This window comes from Onychomys torridus, chromosome 1, assembly GCF_903995425.1.
Source record: "Onychomys torridus chromosome 1, mOncTor1.1, whole genome shotgun sequence".
Lineage (NCBI taxonomy): Eukaryota > Metazoa > Chordata > Mammalia > Rodentia > Cricetidae > Onychomys > Onychomys torridus.
This window is the reverse complement of record NC_050443.1, coordinates 86108338-86129953: the sequence shown is the minus strand read 5'-3', so window position 1 is coordinate 86129953 and position 21616 is coordinate 86108338. Positions and strand designations below refer to the sequence as shown.

The following is a 21616-nucleotide window of genomic DNA, read 5'->3' as shown; positions in this document are numbered from 1 at the left end:
CATGGGCTTTTGGATCCTCAAAGCCCACTCCCAATGACACATCTCTTCCAACAAGACCACACCTTCTAATCCTTCCCAAAGAGTTCCACCAACTAGGACCAAGTATTCAAAATATTAGCCTATGCACAGACCCGACAGACCAAGTGACGTGCCTTGAAATCTGGAACAGCCACAAAACAAGGAAAAAATACAGGCTGTCTGCTATCCTTAGAAGGTTATCTGACCCACAGGTAGATGGGAAGCCCTATCCAGAACTATGAAAGCAATGGCCATCTCAGCCATAAAAACCAGCACTCTGTTGCCAGAGGTCCCAAACAATCAGAAGCCTGGCAGTGAGGCAGAGGAGGGTACTCTGGATACCCTCAGGGCAAGGAAGGATATTCTGCATCCCTACAGGGCTGTGCCTTACTAAACTCAAGGAATAAACTCTATTGCTACTTGCACTGAAGATCAGCCACCTTTGGGGTCTGAGGAGGCTTACACAGAAAACTGAACAGCTTACCAAAGGGAGCATTTCAGGTGGAGAAGCAGCCACTACAGGAAGAGGGGGAGAAGCACAGAAGCAGGAGACCCAGACCTGAACCCCACCCTTGCCACTTAAGTCTCGTGGTCCTCACCAGCCAATCAGCATCAAATACACCCACTGTGTTATTGTCTGACTGAAGAGGAAAGTGTGCAAAGGGCTGGGTGGGTTCTGGCAGGAGGTGTTCCACACCTGGTAATCATTAAAGACTCCTCAGCCGGCATCTCACAGGTCCACATGCCAAGGCAGAGAGCTTGGGTGAATTAAAAGGAAAAGGTTTTGCTGGTTTTATAACAAAGGGTGGTGTGTGCAACTTCAAAGGTTTCACCAGGGCTGGACTTGCAGGAGTGAGTGCCATAGTGGAAAGTTTTGAGCTCCTGGAAAAACAAGGCTTTTAGAACTGGTGGCACCAAAGCAAGGCACACACAAGGCAGTCTGTGCTCAGACAATAGCCAGTGGCCAGGCTAGGCCTGACTGGCAGTGAGTGTGGGAAGAGCTATTCAAACTCTCTAGGCCTCCATTTTTATCACCTGTGAAATGGCTAAGTGTGTGTGTGTGTGTGTGTGTGTGTGTATATATTTGTACATGAGAATATGATTATATAAATACTAACATTATGTTCAGTATTTTTCTTTTAGTAACTTAAATCATAAATTTTTAAATGGAAAAGAGCACAATGTACATTATAAGTTGTCAGAACTGGAAACTGAGGAAGACATGGAGGGTAGGGGGAGAGAAATGAGAAGGGAGGGGAAAGAGGAGGGAGGACCATAGAGAAAAATACCTGGATGGAAGGAAATATTAACAATGGTAGTAGTGGCTCGGTGATCTGGGTGGTTTTTATTTTCTTTCTTTAAAAAATTTTTTTTAATTGTTTCATGTGTATGGGTGTTACGTTTGCATTGTGTATTTATGTACCACTCACAGGCCATGATAGCAGAAGCCAGAGGAAGGTTTCATATCGCCCAGAACTAAAGTTACAGGTGGTAAGAGCCACTATGTGGGCTCTGGTATTCTGGACAAGCAGCTGGTGCTCTTTAACTGTTGAACCATCTCTCCAGCCTCTTTATTTTTGAGACAGAGTCTCACTATGTGGCTCTGGATGGCCTGGAACTTACTCTGTAGTCCAGGCTGGTTTCAAATTCACAGAGATCTGACTGCCTCTGCCTCCTGAGTGCTGAGATTAAAGGTGTGTACCACCACACACAGCCCTCCTTTAATTTATATTTTATGGTTTGAAATTTTTTTACAATGATCATTACTTTTAATAATTAACAGTTAACTTTAGGAAAAGCAAAGATACAGACAAACTCACAATAATTCTAAACAAAAGTGTGTGTGTGTGTGTGTGTGTGTGTGTGTGTGTGTGTGTGTATGAAAGAGTGCATGTGCACGTTTGTGTGTAGACTAGACGGCAGGTTTGGTTGTTCCTCAGGAGATGTTACCTTCTTTGAAAGAATACCCTACTAGGATCTGAGGCTCACCAATTAGACTAGGCTGGCTAGCCAGTGACCCCCAAGGATGGTGGTACTAGAGACTGATTTTGAGTCCTCAGGTTTGCTTCACAAGCATTTTGTTGACCAAACTGAACCATTTTCTCCACCCTCAAAAGTATTGTTTTTAAATCTCGAACACCAACCAAACACTAAAATGCCCACATGCATCACCTGTGGATGGTTCTACAGGACATAGAGAAAAGCAGATGCATTTTTTCTTAAGGTTCTAAGGCCCAGGCTTCCTCCAGCAGAAACTCTATACAGGGTGGTTAAAGAGTTTCCTCCTTCCTCCTCATGCCCAGATGAAGCCCCTTTTATTGAATCATACTTTCTGTCCCTTCCCAGAGGGCACAGTACAACAATGTGATACAGGTACACAGTGTATTTTGTTTTTTGTTTTTTTGAGCTGAGGACTGAACCCAGGACCTTGCGCTTGCTAGGCAAGAGCTCTACCACTGAGCTAAATCCCCAACCCCAGGTACACAATGTATAGTGAGCAAATCAGGGTGATATGAACGCCCGTCTGCTCCAACAGTCATTTCTGTAACTTGAGAGTTTTTATGCTCTTCTATTCATTTTGAAGTATATAATATATTTTTCAAACTACAGATTCCTAGGCTGGCAAGACGAATCAGCACGTAAATGCTCTTGCCACCCAGATTTAATAACCCAAGAGAACTCACTCCCCAAGTCATCCTGATCTCCACAGGTAGCCAAACCACATGCATGCTCACTCGCTCCCTTGCCTTCTCACACTAAAAATAGCATAATTATGTTTTAATGTGATTTTCCTAATGTTCACTTGGTAACTAATTTGGCATTTTAAAGATATAATATGCAAGCAAAAATAACTAAATCAATTGTTTGTGTGTTTCTTTTTGCTGTTGCTGTTCTTTCCCGAGACAGAAGCATGCTATGTAGGCCAGGCTGGCCAGGAACCCACCACTATGTACTCCAAGATAGCCTCAAACTCCAAGTCCTCCCGATCCCCCGAGTGCCAGGATGACAAGTACTCCACCATATCCAGGTAACCCACTATTTGTAACCCCTGCAGTTCAACTAGGAAGAACTAAACAAGAAAGAGAAAACATCATCACTAAAGAATTTATTCTTGGTGTCCTTTACACAGTAAGCTCCCCAATTCAGTAAAATGCTTTGACTAAAAAGATAAACCAAAGGCTTTATCATTTTAGGAATGCATTCATTTCTAAAACTAAAGCACCATGATGATGACGACGACGATTTTTTAAAAACTGACTGCTGAGTTTAAGGCAATGTCCCCAACAAAACACTGTTATTCTCCCTCCCTCATTCTGTTAGGATTTGTCACCTACGGCTATCACTTAGCTGACAGCCCACTCACTCACTCACTCACTCACCTAGGAACCTTCTTGGCTATGCCCCAAGGGCCAACAGGATGCTGCCAGAGGAAGAAGACATGGCTGGGGTACCTCAGCAGCTCTTCAGGTTGCCAGGCTCTTATGAGGAACCTTTCTACATCAGATCTGCCTGCTATATTGTGGGGACCACTGTGTGGGGTTGGTTTGCATTTCCACACTTTTTGCTGTAGGGAACTCCAAGAGTGACCACCCTCCCATCAGAGCCCCCACTCCCCCTCCTCAGGTGCCTCATACTGCCATTTACCTTAGTGGCCTTCAGCTCCCACTCATACTGGTTCCGTTCATTTTCCAGCTCCTCCACTCTGATTTTGAGGTGCTTGAGCTCTTGTAGTAACTCCTGGAGAGGAGAATGACAGAGCTGTGACAGGTAAAGAGCATGACAGATAAAGACTCCAAACTGGATAAATCTCATGCAGGCTCCATGACTGCAGCTTTGAACTTTAAACATGGTCCAGAAAATGCCATGCAGCCATTTAAAAATGAGAGCCAGGGAGTTCCAGACATAATAGAGAAGAAATTGCTGTGGGTGTACATGTGTGTGTACATGTGCATTTGTGTGTTCATACATGTGTAGGCTGGAGGACAACCTTAGGTATACTCCTCAGCCATCATCTTTTTTTTTTAAGAACAGGTCTCTTAGCCCCAGGATCCACCTTTCTGTACCCACCCACCCCCACCAAGTGGCAGGAATGCATGCGTGTGTGTGTGTGTGTGTGTGTGTGTGTGTGTGTGTGTGTGTGTGTGTTTGAACATTGGTTATGGGGATGCAACTCAGATCCTCATGCTCATCATTTTACCCACTGAGCTACCTTCCCAGCCTAAAACTCAAATTACCCTCTTGTTTTTAGGTCCTGTCATTCTTTTCTCTGACACCTGAACCCCCATGCTCAGCTCATGCACAGGTGTGTCACAAGCAGACAGGTCAAGCTTGCGAGTGGGGGCAGCAGAGATGCTGAATGGAGACAACTTCCCTGGTGGTGCAGAGGGAGGAGCAGGAAGCAAGGAGCATCTCTCTGCACTGAGGGCGGGGAACCCACAGGAGGACACCTCCTTGGAGGTGTCACAGCCAGTAAGATTCAGGAAATAAAAGCTAAGTGCCAAACACAGATGCCAGTGTGAGTGCCCCATTTAAAGAAGGAGGTTAAGCAAGAAGAAACAGGGAAGGCATGCAGAGAGGAGTCAAGACAAGAGGCAGCCCGGGAGACAGCCCCTAGTGGCGGAGCAGAGATTAGATGTTGGCATGTACTAGAGATGAGACTAGGGAGCTAAGGCGGGGTCTGGCTCTACAGATGAGGGTACTCAGGGTGACACTGTGTAGGCAGGAAGTCAGTGAAGCTTCCTGAGTAGAAGCTTACACATAAACATTTGTACAGGCTGTAAGTGGGATAGAAACTCAAGTTCGTATCTAGACCCCTGATTGAAAATTTCCTCAATAAGGGGGCAACACTCAGCAGTGTTATTTTGGTTGGTTTTTACCTTCCAAACACTGAAGATTACAATATGTACTACCAGTGCGCTCTGCCAACATTTTCTTGAACCAAAATTCACTTAATGGACAATCATTTTGGGTAACAACTGTTTACTATCAGAAGAACTAGCATAAAGATCATTAACTCCACTCGGGTTCAAGCTTTATCCATGTTATATCCAAGAATATCACAATGTCTCATTTCCCTCCCAACATACCACCATGACTCTGTTCTAGCAATGAGTCCTGGTAGCCTGAGTATCTTCAAATGGTTTATCCTTGGCCCTGTGGAAAACACTGACTGCTAAATATCCAGAGGAACAATGGCATTAGCACACTGGTCTGAGCATGGCACTCCCATGCTTCTCAAAGCTTCTAAACTTTAACTCATGACCAGCGTGTCCTGTCCCAGGTAAGCTCTAACATGTCACACTGGAGAAGTTTCAACTCCTCTTTCCAATTTACACCTCAATACAGACAACATTCTCCTTCTAACTGGCCACCATGTAAACTCCTGCCTATCCTTCACCCTCCTCAGGTAAAGCTACCCAGACCTCCACATCACATTAGACCCCTCTGCAAGACTACCTAGTGTTTCCCACCAATCTCCTATATGGTTTATCTGTAGGGATGCTAATGGCTAGTTCTGTTCTCTTCTGTAAAGTCTGGGGAGTCTTTGTGAACCTCTTACCCAGCAGGTCCTGGCACATAGCTGTTGATGAATGAATACCTGATACTCAAGTCATTATTTAATTGGCTTAGGTGTCTTTGCATTCTGAGATAATCTACCATGAAGTAACACTGCTTCCACTTGAATCTTATAAGATGATTTATTAAGAAGGACTTACAGCTGGGGTGAGTATTCTTGATACCTGTTGAAAACAAACAAACTTCTCATGGCTAAGGTGACCATGCACTTCATTTTCACTGAGCTTAGAGACCTTTGTTCACCTATTTGGACTTACTAGAGATTCAAAATCATTTTCTAGTAATGCTGTTGGCCCTGCCCAAGCTGTTCTCATGCCTAGCAGGTAGGAAAAGTCTTATCTGTTTTGCTCCTGTCTTAGTGGGGCTGCTCAGTTTGCTGTGAGAGACAACCATGCCCACATTGGGTAGAATCAAAACACAGGCTACTGCTCTCTGGGTTCTTGTGACTTCTTTAGCATATGGCCCAAAAGGTCATAAACTCACTACACTGTGATTATTATGTGGGCATTATTTTTCTTGGAAATGCAGATGATGACTTAATTGTTCACAACAAATAAAACCCCAATGCTTGGTTTACTCTCTGAGGTGGGGGTAGGGCTAAATGTCTCTAACATGGATTTGAAAGGATTTTTTCCCCATGATGCTGTTTTTTTCATTAAAGACAATTATACAATGAAGCTTCATTTAAACACCCAGTCCAGGAGGACTCTAAGATAAGTATCTGGATCATACATTGGGAGAAGGAAATCCTGACACTTCCTTTGGCCCAAATCCCCTACCACTCAAACCTCAATCCTATTCCTGAAGATGGGGAATGTGGTCTTCTGAGGGCTGTTCTCACTGTTAAAAACCCTATTTGATGAGGGTCCCAGAGCCAACCTCACATAAGCAGAGGCTTATATAAGCCCAAGTTCTATGCTGAAGTATCAGCAGATCCATGCAAAGCCACTGCACACAGTTCTGGTTAGGAGAATCCTCAGCCTTCCACCAGTGAGATATCACACACACACACACACACACACACACACACACACACACACACACACACATATGCTCTGATATACTTAAGTGTAGTTCCTACAGGTGACCCCTCCCAAGGGGCACAGTCCTGGCTGCAGGGCTGTGGCTTGGCCTCATGGTCATCAGCCACTTCCTCAGGGTGGTCCCTAGTGAGTAACAGGCGCTCTTGAATCTGCCTGTGGATGTCCATCTGTAGCCTACACATCTGTTCCTGCAGCTCGCTGATCACATTCAGAACTGACTGTGGGAAGGAAAAGAAAGGAGAGAAAAGCGCTCAAAGTCAGTCACCTTCAGATGCAGACCTCACTGGGAGAGCAGTTGAGAAGGAAAGAAAGTTTGAAGAGGGTGAGCACAATGTGGGAGGGGAGGGTGGCCCCCAGTCCATGGCCGGGTCCCTCTTTGATGAAAAATATACACGTCATTTTTTTTTTCCCGTTTCATCCTTGGACCTGCCTTGAAGTTTGATATCACTTTCTGCATAATACTAGATGGCCATTCTTCTAAGTCAACAGCTGAGGTACAGAGAGTTTGGCAGATCCCTTCCAAGTAGAAGCAGTGGCAGAGGTAGATGACATACAGCACAGGCACACTCCCTCCACACCTGCATCCAGTCTACACTTGCCAATACCCACCCACACATCCAAACATGTCAACACCTGCATATAGGTGAGCTCCACAGCACACACCATGTTTATGAATGATAATGCACCCCCAACTCTAATTCCATTCAGATGCTAATTGGCTTATTTTAACATCCAGCCTATATTCCTCTATCTTGTCAAAAGATGTCCCAAGCAATGTTTTTGTAGCACTGCACTGGAGTGTGGGTGTTTCTGATCTATCAGGACAGAAACATTTCCAGCCAAACCAATGAGCTGAGTCTGATGAAACTTATATCTTAATCTGTGTGTGTGTGTGTGTGTGTGTGTGTGTTGTTGAGGCCAAAGGACAAGCTTGGTTGTCACTGCCCACTATTTTTTGAGGCTAGGAAGTCATAGGCCAGTGAAGTGAGTCATGGTGAGGCTGCCCACTACTAAGCATGAGGATCTGCCTTTGAACCCTGGACCCCAGCCACAAGGAGGATGGAGAGAACCAACTCCTTTAAGTTGTCTGCTGGCTTTGATACGTGCATCTTGGCTCACTCCTATACATAGACAAACACACAATAACATTTTTTTAATATTAAAAAAAATTGAGTCACATCTGGGGCTGGGGAGATAGCTCCATCAGGAGGGCCTCAATTTGATTCTCAGAATTTACAAACAAAAAGAGGAAACAAACAGCAAAAACCTCCCTGGCAGCATGCAGTGTGGGGACTGAGGTCCCCATTCTTTCCACCTGTTACAAGCATTGCAAGAATCAAGTACACTTTTTCTTTCCTCTTATTAAAAACATACCTTTCTTTGAAAAGGATGTTGTTCTCAGCATTGTCCTTTGCTTGGGTTTGCCCTTCCACATATGGTTCATACAGGTGCACTTTTGTTCTTAGAAACTGCCCTTTCCATCTGTTTGTGCTGGTCCCTATGAAACTTAGTTTCCCTCAAGGCCGGCTACTCTAAGCCCTTCCCTCTTACTGATACTGCATCTGAGACAATGCAGTCAGAATGACCTTATTATGAAAGCATAAACGCAGTCCAGGATGATTGCATTCTCTTCTCTCTAGAGGTCACAGCCTCTTCATCGCCTCAACTCTTCAGGGGACTCTGCCTATGCTTAACTTTGTCCTCGCTCTGTTTCGTAAGTTTCTGGCAAACAGTGACCACTCACTCTCATGCTCCCACCATTTCACTGGATTAGTTAGTTTCCCCTTTGCTTTCAAAACTGAAACCAAGTCACAGTTCCCCCAGTGTTTGATTCCTAGTCTCCAAGTGAGAAAATCCACTAAACCTGTTTGATTCCTATCAGCTTCGGCAGTGGGCTTTAGAGATCCAGACAGCTCCTGTTCCCTTCCCCCCACTTCTGTTCTTATCTGCATCAGCGTTTTGCAGATGTAGGTCATAGGTTGGGTACACACCTGTTTTCCTCCCTCTGCCTCAGCAGGACCATGTGGTACACTCCAGGTCTCCTGGGCCACTTCCCTAACTACGTGCTGTGGTTGTTTCTTGTGTCTCAGTTCTCAGACTTGGCATTGAAACTTAATGCTCTAACTCCAGAGCTGGCCATCTCCTCTTGTCCCAGGTCTTTTTCTCTCCCAAGGGGCAGAGTCTTTGGGAACACTGCTGCATCCCTGGGCTACCACTCATGAACTGCAGGCGACATTTATGAGGCTGTAACTGCAACTGTGTATTGTAATCTCAGCTGACTTTGTATACTCACCCTGCGGTGCCAACTATCCACTCCCCTTGTGAGGGGCCTCACTCTCTGCAGCTGTCAAGCACCTCACATAATTATCATCTGCCCTACCCCTTCCTACCTGTCAAACCTGCTCACAAGTATCCTTAGTTATTTTTCCCTCTCTTCCTTCGTGCTGGGTTTAACAGTGGACTGGCCCTCTCCTAGCACACACTGCTGAAGCGTGTAAAATCTCTATAATACGTCAAAATTTCAAGTACAGGTGCCCCTGACTCATCTGTTCCACTGTGAGGGTCTCACACATGTATAAGATTACTTACAACAGCATCATACGGAACAGCAAAAACTTGGAAACAATTTAAATGTCCATCAAAAAAGAGCTTTGTTTAAAAGAAGTGTAAGCGAATTCCTGTTTTAAAAAGAAAAGTATGAAAATAAAGGAAGCAGAGTATGTGAGTGCACATGTGGTACGTGTGTGCATATGTGCATGTGGTGTGGGTATATGCATGTGGTGTGTCTGTGTGCATGCATGTGGTGTGTCCATCTGTCCACATGTCATTTGTCCTTGTATAAGGTAACTCTGGAAGACTACAAACAAACTGGTAGCACAGATCCTGACTGCTGGCTGGAGCACAGGTGTTAGGAGAGCTTTTGTTTGACATCCTTATGAATTTTTTCCAATTTCTTTCATATACATGGAAACACAAATTTATAAAATGAAAACAGAAATATTAAAAACTCTCCTCAGCAGGCCAGTTCAGCTCTGAGCAAATATATTACTCCCTGTACTTGCTCTATGGTCCAAGTCCATCATTCTGGTTGCTAAGTTCAGAAATCAAAATTTTTCCCTCTCAAGTATGGCACAGGAAGGAAACAGCATGCTGTAAGGCACTGTGTGTTCTGCAAGAAAATCCTGAAAATTATTTCTAGTTCTCAATCAACTGAGATAACCCCACTTCTTAGAATCCATACCCTGGACCTCTGCTCTACTTTAACCAGACTCTGACAACTGTGCTGGGTGCCCTGCTATGACCCTAGTGTGGAGGGACTCAGACTCCCTTCTAGAGGATCCTTCTGACCATATGCTTTTAAAATGCCTTTGCTCTGGGGTACCACAAAGAGGTTTTCTTTTGCCTCTGAAACTTTCCTTGTGTTCCATCATCTCGTTGCTGATACTTCCTTCTCTTGGCAATCGCTCTACTACGATCCTGCCTTTCCATCAAGTCAATCTAATATTCAATCCCAGGTAGCTTGAAATGGCTTGGGAATCCTGTAAAGGGGAAAACTAAAGCAAACATCTGTATTCACCTACATCTCAGTTGGTCACTACCGACCCAGTCCTTGGAAAGGCTGGTCATCAGGAAACCAGCACCTCCAAACCCCCAGGTCTCACAGACTGGCCAACAGTAACCATCTGTACAACTCAAGGACAAGCAGCAGAGTGCTGACTGCAGCCACATGACTTAGGGTATGATTAGAACCATGTGTGTTCTGTTCTGTTAAGAACTGGCCCTATTTTCATGGAAACACTGAATCTGAGGATAATGGCTGAGCTACATGAAGGAAGTGTTATGGCTTGAATTTGAAATGCCCCAGAAAGGCTCATGTGTTAAAGGCTTTGTTGATGTGATTTTGGGGGAAGTGACTTGATCATGAGGGCTATGACGTCATCAATGGATTAACCCTTGATATGTTCGATGGGTTCATGATTTCATGGTAAGATTGGGAAGTCATAGGAGGTGGAGCCAGGTTAGAGAAAGTATGTCAATGGCGGCATGTATCTTGCTCCTACCCTTTCCTGTTTCTCTCTACTTCTTAGCTGTCATGGCTTGAACAACCTTCTCTGCCACATGTCCCTATTGTCAAGGTCTTCTGTCTCACTGCAGTGAAGCCAGCCTGGAACTCCTGAAACATTGAGTCAATAAATCTATCTCCTTCAAGTTTATTTTCATTTTTATTTGCACAGCAATGTCACCAAGTTTACATATGAAAGCCCCCCAGATTCATGTAGTTAAATACCTGGTCTCTATATGGTGGAACCCTCTTAGGAGGCTCTGGAATATTTAGGAGGTGATGTCTAGCTGGAGGAAGCAGGTTTCTTAGGACTGAACCAAGCCTGGTTCTTAATCAGAGCTCTCTCGGTCTCCTGATCTAATGATATGTAATAAGTCATGCCTAGAGCTCCTACTACCAAGGACAGAGTCCCATTTACTATGCTTTCCTGACCATGACATACTGTATTGCATAAAGTATGAGTCAAAGATAAATAATAAGCCAGATGTAGTGGTGCATACCTTCAATCCCAGCACTCGGAAGGCAGAAGCAGGCAGATTTCTAAGTTCTAGGCTAGCCTGGTCCACAAAGTGAGTTCTAGGATGTCCAGGGCCATACAGAAAAACCCTGACTCAAAAACCCAATAATAATAAAATAATGATGATGATGGTGATAAACAATGCTTCTTCCCTTCTTGCTTCCATCGGGGATTTTGTCACAGCAAAAAGTGTCTAACACAGTGACAAAAGCTATCAGAAATGTACATCCCATCTGTCTATCTCAAAAAGAAAACCAACATTTTGTCTTTTCTAAACCACACTCAGCCTCAGACACAAGCATTCACTGGTAAAAAACCATGCAGGATAGGAATGGAAGAGGCATTCCCTTTATTCATGCAATTCCACCCGAGAGTGACCTGAGCTAGCAAAATGTCTCACTCAAACATTTCCATCACATGACAACAGGAAGGTTTCAGCGGCACTCATGGTATTCAGCCACTGGTGCTCCAGATAGCTTCCAACAGAGGCTGAGGTCCTGGGCAGACCAGCAGAGTATGCTCAATTACAAGAAGGAGGAATGCATTTCAGGTCATGCGGCTGCTCACTGCCTCTCACAGGTTTGAACAGCCTACCACATTCCTCCACATGGAAACCTAATATTTGTACTGGCAACTAGGAAGGGTAGTGATCGGGTAGGATGGAGGCCAGGAGCTTGAGAGCTATGTTGCCTCATGCGTGAACACCCTGATGGAAAACAACCTCAAACTCAGATTTAAAAACAATCCTACAGAGAAGCAAGCAAGAAAAATAGGGAAGTAACTGCTTTAGTGCACATATCACAGAAGGGAACATTCATCTCCTTCCTGAATTTCCCAAAAGGAACTGAGTTACCTGGCTCCACACTAACCCTGCATTTTCTTCACAGATGAACTGACTCTCACTTTCACACACTCCAAGTGGTGTCAACCCCGGAGTGCCAGGCCCGGTCAGGCGTGAGACCCACAATGACCCTACAGCTTTTGCTGCAACCGTTAAGAAAGAATATCTGTAGATGTCAGTCTAGAGCTACGAATGGCCATCTTTGCCATGAAGGGGTCAGCCTCCCTGAGAATAAAGCAAAAGAGAATCAAGGACTGCCCTAAAATGGACTTTTAGAGGCACAGTGAGATTGTGTGGCTCTAATCATGCTGTGCTCTAACCCTAGGCTTTTCAAGATGTGTCTTCTAACGACTCCTTTCTCTCCTCCCCAATCCCCACCCCTTTTTTTTTTTTCCATTAATGGTATTAAATTATGTCTCTGACAATTTACACCCCTCACAGAGCTCCCTGAATTCTGCCTCTAAGCCCCTAATGTACACTCACATATATCACAAACCCTTGAGCACTGATAAAATGACTAACCTAGGAGAGTTGACTGTTTCTCTGCAAACAACAAAGAAACAGTCCACACAGGTCATCTTCCAGTCTAGGTGAACTTTGCAGCATGTGACTAATATGTCATAGTCTACCTTTCCATTGTCAGTGTGAATAACACTGTCAGTAAGGAATCATAAAAGCTGGATACTACTACATGACCCATACTAAGCTAAGGGCTACATACACAAGTTCTTCAATCCTCAGAAAGACTAAACAAATAGCAAGCATCACTACCATCTTGTAGAAATAAATAAGCAAGAATAACTAGAGATTTGGGAGGTAAACTAACAGCCAGGAACTCAAAGCTATGGAATATCCAAGCATGACTCAAAGCCAGAGATGAGCTCCAACTGGCACTCTCATCAGGAGCTCTTGTACATAGCTCACTACAGATCTCTCCCTTCGACCACTACACATCTAAGAAACATGTTCTCAAAAGCAATTTGAGGAAAATCCCCTGGCATGTTAGAAGTGGCCTAAGTTCTGTTATCAACCCAGAAAAACATGGCGGATGTCAGTGCAAATCATGTTAGCACTGATCAGGACCAATTTTCTTTCACCTTTTGACTTTTGAGAGAGCTAAAGAGAGGGAACTAAATAGAAGCCAAGTGTTTACAAAAATGCCAAATACCATGATGGCACTCAACATCTGTGATTTAATTGGTCTTTAACACATTCATTATTGATAGGCACTCAACATCTGTGATTTATTTGGTCTTGAACACATTGATTATCCATTTTTATAAATAAAGAAATTGAAGTTCATACAAATTATATAACTAGTTTGTTAAAGTCTGGAGAGCTACTGAGTGGAGCAGTCAGTAAAGAAGCCAAAGTTTCCCCTAAACTTCAAACTATCTTTCTTCCATATGTCACAAGGCCAGGTGTGAACACAGAACATGAAGGTGAAAGTTAAAACATGCTGCTCCTATAAAGAAGGCATTCTGTGCCTAAAATTCGCTGAACTCTATCCAAAATAGACTCTGGCACATTCTAACGAATGATATATGGGGTCTGAAAAACAAAACAAAACAAAACAAAACAAAACAAAACAAAACAAAACAAGCAAACCTTCTTTCAGAGATGGCCTGCATGTGGGCTCACCCACCGGACCCAGCAAGAGGAAAAAAGCCCACAAGCTTGGGGGTGTGGGCAATGAAATGTGTGTCTGAAACTGTCCCAGGCCTGCTGGGAGGCTGACTTCCTTCCTGTTGTTGTCATTACCTTAGTTTTCACAAAAGATGTCTTGTGTCCCTCTACATGTGCCTGATTCTTCTCTTTTGGCTGCTTCCCTTTCCATCCCTGTCAGCAGTTTGAGGCTAGAGCCCTAAAGCCAAAACTGAGTGGTTTGGGCATTGCTGAAATGTGCAGCGACAGCAAAACCTGATAACTTGGTATTAAACAGATCTTTGTGTCTCTGGTCCATGAATATTCCTGGTACCCAGCGGCTGCTGGGACGGCAGTTGGCCAGATGGCCTAGGAGTCAAGTACAATACAGGACCCACCCCCACCCCACCCTGATGTGATGCATCACACTCACCTCTGCTTTTCTCTGTTTTTCCTCTTGTTCTCTCTGTTCTTTCTCCATACCGACCAGCTTGAGCTTCAGCTCAGACACCTCAGTCATCAGATCCAGCTTCTGGGTCTCCAGAGATGTGCGACTTAGCAGCTCCTGTAAGAAAAAATGGAACTCAGCACCAAAAGCCACCATGGCCACAAGGCCAGCTTCAGCTCCATCCACAGCACATGAGGCAACATCTACACTGTGTCTTATACAGCCTAGGGTGGGGACTACTGCATAGCAGCCATGTGTCTATCGGAGAGGTTTGACCCAAGGTCACTTGGGGACAGCACAACCCCTGACATCACCCAGTATGCTTTGAAAGATTTCTCAAAAAAACATATTTCTCCATAGTAACCATTATTAATTATTTTCAGAAGAAATGAATGGGCACTTTCAAAGGATGAACATTTCCCATCTCTGTTTTCAAGGCAAAGCAGCAAGCCTTCTCAATTAGAACAAACAAATATAAATTAATGTTGACAACAATGTTTGAAAATAGAAATTTCTAAACCAGCTCCTGGGTACAATCAAAGAGCAGTCTAGTCTTCTACAAATCTCAACATAAGACATTATTACAGTAAATCTAGAGAGAAGTCAGAGTATAGAGTGGATTCTTGATGAGTGGTTCTGTTTGATGGCTCTTTCCTGAACTATACCAAAATTACTACTGGCTATTATAGGATGTAGATAAATTTATTCTCTACTGATTATGGAAAGACCAGATACATTATTTCTAGTCCTGCTGTCACTAGAACAATGGCTGGCAATTAAATACCCCAGCTCCTGGACACCAAGCCTGCCATAAACACATACATTTATTAAAGACAAAGAAGAGGAAACAACAGAGGATATAGGCATGACAGCTGCTGAAGCACTCACTATTAAGGACCAGAAATACTTCCAGTGGTACAAGGCAATACATTTTTGCATCAGCAAATGGCAATGTCAGGATAGCCAAAAATCCTGGCTCATTGTAGACCCTTGTCCACACAGGTCCTAGCACTGAGAACCTACAAGGAAACCAAAAGAGCATCTGGAAAAGAAACAACCTCCTACGTGGTCTGAACACTGTGTGTCATCTCAGCCAACCCAACTTTGGCACACAGAATGATGGTCTCTGATTTCATAGGTCTCAAACTGTCTTGCCATTATGAATCAAAGAGGAGTTTGACAGACGCTTTCCTAACCTCACCCTAAAGGTCACCAATCCCTGACAAATCTGGGCGACAAACTAACTGGACTGGATAACTAGAAGCCCTACTGAGTCCTGGGCCAAGGCAACAGGCTCCTCCTGGTCAGCCAGACTGAGGCTGGATGACAGGGCAGAAGCAGGAACACTAGAGAATTTAAAACCATGGGATACTTGGCCATGAGGAATCAGTCAGATGAGATGTCCAAGGGCATGATTTGTTGAGTGCTTCCTTTACAGCAAAGACTGCTGGCTGCTTTTATACTCCTCCCCAGGAACTGAGCAGTAAGTACTGGCATCGGAATTCTACAGATGAGAAAACAGGCCCAGGAAGAGAAAGCAAATCTGCTAACCATGCGCATGATGCTAATCATAAGCAGAGTTAGTTTGCAAACTATCACCTGTTTGACTTCAGAATTCATTTCTGTTGTATGTATCATCCTGTTTTCTAAGCTGGGGTAGGAGGTGTGTGCTGTGAATCAAAGAATTTAAAGAGAAATAACAAAATGTTGAAAAAGGCAGTTAACAAATATTCACTGAGCCCAGGAGAAGGCCACTTAGATTGACAGGGTTTCACTGAACATATACAACATAGAACTCTGTTGTTGGGGCTGAGCAAGCTGTAAAGCATCTGAAGCAGTTCTTCCCTGGGTGGCAGGACACACCAAAATGATGAGTTCTCTTGGCCTTGAGTATGTGAAGTTTGTACGATGTTCATACTCCTCCCTTCTTATCATTTATTCTCTTCTACATCCTCTTCCCTCTTCCCATCTCCATCTTTTTCTACAATTCATTCTCTTAATCTCTCCATCCTCACAGCTGCATGCCTTGTTCTAAAACTAATTTTAGGCTGTCTGCAAAATATATATTTACAGTGAAAAATATATCAAGGCTGACGAAATGGCTCAGTGGATAATGGACTTGCCATTCAAGAGTGGGGACTTGAGTAGTAGGGAGCTGGACATAGCAACAAATGACTATAATCCCAATTTATTCTGGGAAAATGGGATGCAGACACCGAAGAGTCCACAGATGCTTGCACAAACCTAGTCGTGATACCAGTCTCAGAGAAGGTGGAAGGCAAGAAATAACATCTGCGGTTTTCCTATGACCTCTAGATATATGTTATGGTGCACATACATGTACACACATACACACTCACACACATACCCACTGTACTTTCACACACACAAAAAGAAAAAAAACATAAAAATTAAAAGTAGGTAAGATAAGAGGAGACACTGAAGACACACTTATAGCTAGTAGAAAACTGGTAAGTGACTGCAAACAGCTGGAGGTGGCCCACAACATGTGGATACACAAGTTCCCGAGCCGCCTATGCAAAGGGACAAAAGCATAATTCCACAAAGTAAAATCCATAAGGACAAATACTCTGGAGTGCTGAGATCTAAAAGGGAGTCTTCTGTAAGACTTCACTTGTTTTTAAACACCTAACCTGAGGCCATCACTTAGAAACATGACAATTGAAAGCACAATCCCCGTGGTATGCCGGATGAACTTAAGATGATAACCACACACTTTTGTCCAGGGATCAGCATTCCAGACATTGCTTTGGTGGACTTTCGAGAAGCCTTACACTATATCTAAGTCTTCTCTGCTCTCACCACTGTCAAAGCCCTCCTAGTCATTTAAACTCCCAGGTCGTAATTAGTCACACCAATGTTGCAGCTGATGAGGACAGTGCTGTAATTAGTTCCAATAGCTATCCTCATTAGTTACGCTGGTGTTTAAATTGGTCATGCTAACATTCCAAATGTACTTTTGGGTTGGACATGCTCAAATTTTAATCCGAAACCTGAGGTTGTTTAATTGATTAGAGTTAGCTGATAACAAAGCTTTTCTGGCTCCCTAGTGCTTTTACCACGTTCAAGCCTTTTGTTGATATTCCTGCCTTATCCTCGCCGTGAACAATTACTATTCTAGCCCATGAACTCAAAAAAGCCAGCCTTCAAGTCAACACATCACAGAGACCCTTGCACATCTGTGTTCACTGAAGCAATGTTCACAACAGCTGTGTCATAGACCCAACATAGGTGTCCACTGACTGACGAACGTATAAAGAAAATGTGTACATATATGCAGTGGAAATATTTTTCAGCCATAAAGGACAAAGTTATGTCACTTGTAAGAATTGGAAATAATCATGCTCAACAATTAGGTCAGTCACAGAAATATATATATTTTGTCTCTCAATTTGGGACCTAGATTTTACATAGCTACATCAAGTTGTATGTATATGTGATGTAAAGTACAACTGAAATTGTGTGGAGGAAAAAAGGGAATTTACATACGGTGTGGGGATAAGGAAAAGGGGGAGAGCACTGGATATGGGGGAGATCCATTGGACTACAGTATATACCTGTATTAAAAGTTTTTGAAAAACTTATTGGATCATAAGAAGAGATATGAAAGCACAAGTTGTTAAGAAAGGGATCCGGGGGTTGGGGATTTAGCTCAGTGGTAGAGCGCTTGCCTAGGAAGCACAAGGCCCTGGGTTCAGTCCTCAGAAAAGAGAAAGAGATCCAAAGTGGGACAAGAGAGGGTAATGGGAGAAGTATGCTCAAATTACATTAAATACGTGTGTGAAGATGCCATGAGACTCATTACATACAATTAATATAAACTAATAACATTGGCTATCCTGCAACCTCAACACTGCCTTCTGCCTCCAACATGAACAGCAGTTGCATCTGACATGCTATGATTCCCTCTCCCCAGTCATCTCAGATGAAGAACACTCTGACCCCACCAACCCAACTTACAGAACATCCATCTCCCATCCCAGGCCTGCCTCCAGACCATTGTGTGTTTCGACCAACTGTCCACATTTATCCCAAGGCAGCACTGTTCGGCTACAGCACATTCTCCCAAATACCCAGAAGCGAGGCAATCTCCCCTCCCCCAGGCATTTGTCTTTTGATCAATGGCTTTTCTACGTACATTAGGTGATCTGCGTCTTCTCAGGAACTTCAGCATCCTTGTGAATGACCGTTTCGTTCTGAATCCTGGTGAATGACCGTTCTGGCCTGTATCTGCTTGCAGACCTTCTATTCAGCTTCACACTGACCTCAGCTACTGAGGGCTTTGCTTCTCACCGGCAGGGTCACAGCTAGGTCCTCATCTGCTGCACCCAGAATGTGTTTGCTTTGTCTCCAGAGTAGTCAACTCTTAAGTTCTCTTGTTTGACCTTTTTCAACTATCCCTCTTGCACCCTCAACCTAGAATTTCTTCTTCTGTGTCCACTGGTTACTTAGTAACTCCCTGTTTTCCTGGTCTATCCACTTTCTTTAGCAATATTTGTCTCCCTGGCCACTCTTTACTTGGAGGTCTGTCGTTTCATTTGTATTCATATCTACACCAGAAAACGCCTTCCCCCAATGTCCCCTACCCCAGACCTGAAGGCCTTTGTTTACCAGGGCCCAGATGGAGCCAAATCTGTTTGTATTTGTTTCCACTCCTGATGACCTGAGCATTGCTACTCAAAGTCATTTAATCATGCTCATCGGTCTCAATTCAAACTCACCATATCTGATTACAGCTTATCTGCCAATACTGCCTGGTAAAACCTTACACATCCCTGGCTTGTTCTCTCAGTGACTGTTCCAAATCTTTCCTATCCTTCTAAGCCTTAGACTCCACAATGTGCTCTTGCCAAATAACCTCTCCTCCTATCTACCAACACAATAACAACCCACCATCACTCACTGAATTTACATTCTTTTTCAGATTTTTCCACTATCACCTCCTTCACCTCTCTTAAATCCCTCTTAGTGGGAGCAAACATGCTTGTGCTCTCTCTCTCTGTCTCTCTCTCTCTGTGTCTCTGTCTCTCTCTGTCTCTGTCTCTCTCTCTCTCTCTGTGTCTCTGTCTCTCTCTGTCTCTGTCTCTCTCTCTCTCTGTGTCTCTGTCTCTCTCTCTCTCTCTTCATTCTAAAGCTAGTCTGACATGACTGCACCCTGTCATCTTCTGTCAGGTTCTCTCACTTTCAGGAACTATTTTGTATCACAGAAAGCTGGGTGTGTAACCCTAGCACTCAGAGGCTGAGTGAAGGGAGAACCCAGATTGGGCTACCCAGCAGCCCTCCCCAACCCCTGTAAGAGAGACAGACAGACACACATACAGAAACACACACACACACACACACACACACATACAGAAACACACACACACACACAGAAACACACACAAACAAGCGCACGCGCATACACAGAGAGAGCTAGAGAGAGACAGAGATACAGGGAAAGGTAGAGACAGAAACAGACACACAGACACACACACACACACACACACACACACACACACACACACACACACACAGAAAGAGAAAGAAAGAGAGAGCAGTGCTTCCAGAATTTTGCCTCAATTACACCATTTTGACTGACCTTCCCACTTCTGTCCTTCAAGGTATCCTCACAACTTGGTGAATATCAGTGACCTAGGCAGCAGCTAACCAGTAAGTAGTTATTGTTGGTGTCTCTTGATTTTCCTCTAGCTAGTAACTCAGACAGACCCATTCACTGGGACCTAGCCACTCCCTCACCTTTGTTCTGCTTTAGAAGGAGCTCCCACCACGCTCTGCGCTCATCTGGGACAGGGCCATCAGTCATGCACTCTGACCGGCATTTAATCTCATCCTCACCATCAGCTCATTCCTTGGGCTATAAACATGATCAAATTTCTGACATTCTAAAGAAGCCTCCCCTCTGATCTCCCTTGCCTTTAAAGTTACCACAAACTCATAGGTCCTGTCTCTGCATAGGTAAATGTGTGCTGTGTGTGTAATACATACATATACATCATATACATATACATACACACACACACACACACACACACACACACACACACACATATATATGAGAGAGAGAACCTTGCCTCTACCCCTTCCCCCTTGCCTCCTCTTCTTTTCACTCCTCAACAAGATGTCTGCCTGCAGCCTGCCTGCTGCCTTCGCCTAAGTAAGGGGCACAGTCTTACTTCTAGGATCCAGTGTCTAAACTTTAGTAACTTATATTTCTAGGCTTTTACAAACTCCATAGCACCGATTCAGCGTAAGTTCCTGTCTGTCACCTCATCTTCCCTTTACCAGATGTCTCTGACCATTCACCCTGCCCTCCCCTCTCATTGCTGGCTGTCTTCTCTAAGGAAAACATTCCTGTGTCACTGCTAGCTGTCACTCCCAGCACTGGAGTAGGCTCTGGAGGCGAACTGCCTGTCTGAAGCTGCCCAGGCTTCCTGACCTACAGGGTAGGACCCCACTGGGTGATGCTTAGAGTCCTGTAGCTACCATGATGGATGCAGGGAGGCAGCAGCAGGGGGGCAGTAGGCTGAGGACAAGGGAAGGAAGCTTCCCAAGCAGGACTGCACTTCCTGCTCCTAACTACTGCAAGGTTGCCTGCAATTTAAAGGACAGGGAACGAGGAAGAGGAGGGAGGGGCATGGAAGGCTTATTTCACTTAGTGTGAAGGACTGTGAAACTGGGTAAGGCCACTTTAGAAAGAAAAAGGAACAAAATTATCACTTGCCCTCTCTTTTCACCACCACCAACTTCTTCCAGAAGCACAAGAACATCTCCTTCCTCAGAGATGAAAGAAAGTTTACATCTCAGAGCAAACGGCCATTTCCTTTTCCCCAAGGCTCAGGTCCTAACTGGAGCTGATAAAAAAGAAATCTGCCTTTCAACTCATTCTCTCCTTAAAGGACCACATCTTGAAGCAATTACCTCCATCTTTAAGAGTGGAACATGACCCAGGGAATTACTGACAAGGGGCAGCAGCCAGCCTGGCAATCTGAAACCAGAATGAAAGAATGGGCTGGGGAAAGACAAGAAAGCAAAATCCTGTCCCCTTGCCCTCTGAAGTCAATGGCTCCGTCCTTGCCATGGAGGATCATGAGGAACACTGCAGAACAGGGGTCTCCAAACCATCTCTGGCTCCATTCAAGCCTCATTTCCCACCGACTGAGTCTCTGTGAACCCTTAGCCTCACTTGCACATACACCACGATGCATCACTAACAGTAACAATAACAATAATAATAATAAATTAAAAGAAATAAGAACAGATTTATTTATTGACCTTCCCAGAACAATATCCAGGCTCCCTGACTCCTAGTCACTCCACACCTCAGTTGGCTTCACATAAACCCTGGGGTTCTATAGTTTAGGCTGGAGGCTTGAAACACACTGATATTGTTCCCTATTTCTCAGAGCAGGATAATGCCTTCATAAAGTCAGGACAATCTGCA

At 44.2% G+C, this 21616-nt stretch overlaps 1 protein-coding gene across 9 annotated transcripts in view; it reads right to left on the bottom strand.

Moving 5' to 3' along the window:
- Ppfibp2 (PPFIA binding protein 2) overlaps window positions 1–21616 on the bottom strand; it is a 163068-nt gene that overhangs the window by 37631 nt on the left and 103821 nt on the right. For all 9 annotated transcript variants that reach the window (XM_036188683.1, XM_036188722.1, XM_036188662.1 and 6 more), the window contains 2 exons: window positions 14137–14268; window positions 3664–3756 (listed from right to left, as the gene is read on the bottom strand). In XM_036188683.1, coding sequence (XP_036044576.1) covers window positions 3664–3756; window positions 14137–14268 — 225 coding nt within the window. The remainder of the gene's footprint in view (window positions 1–3663; window positions 3757–14136; window positions 14269–21616) is intronic.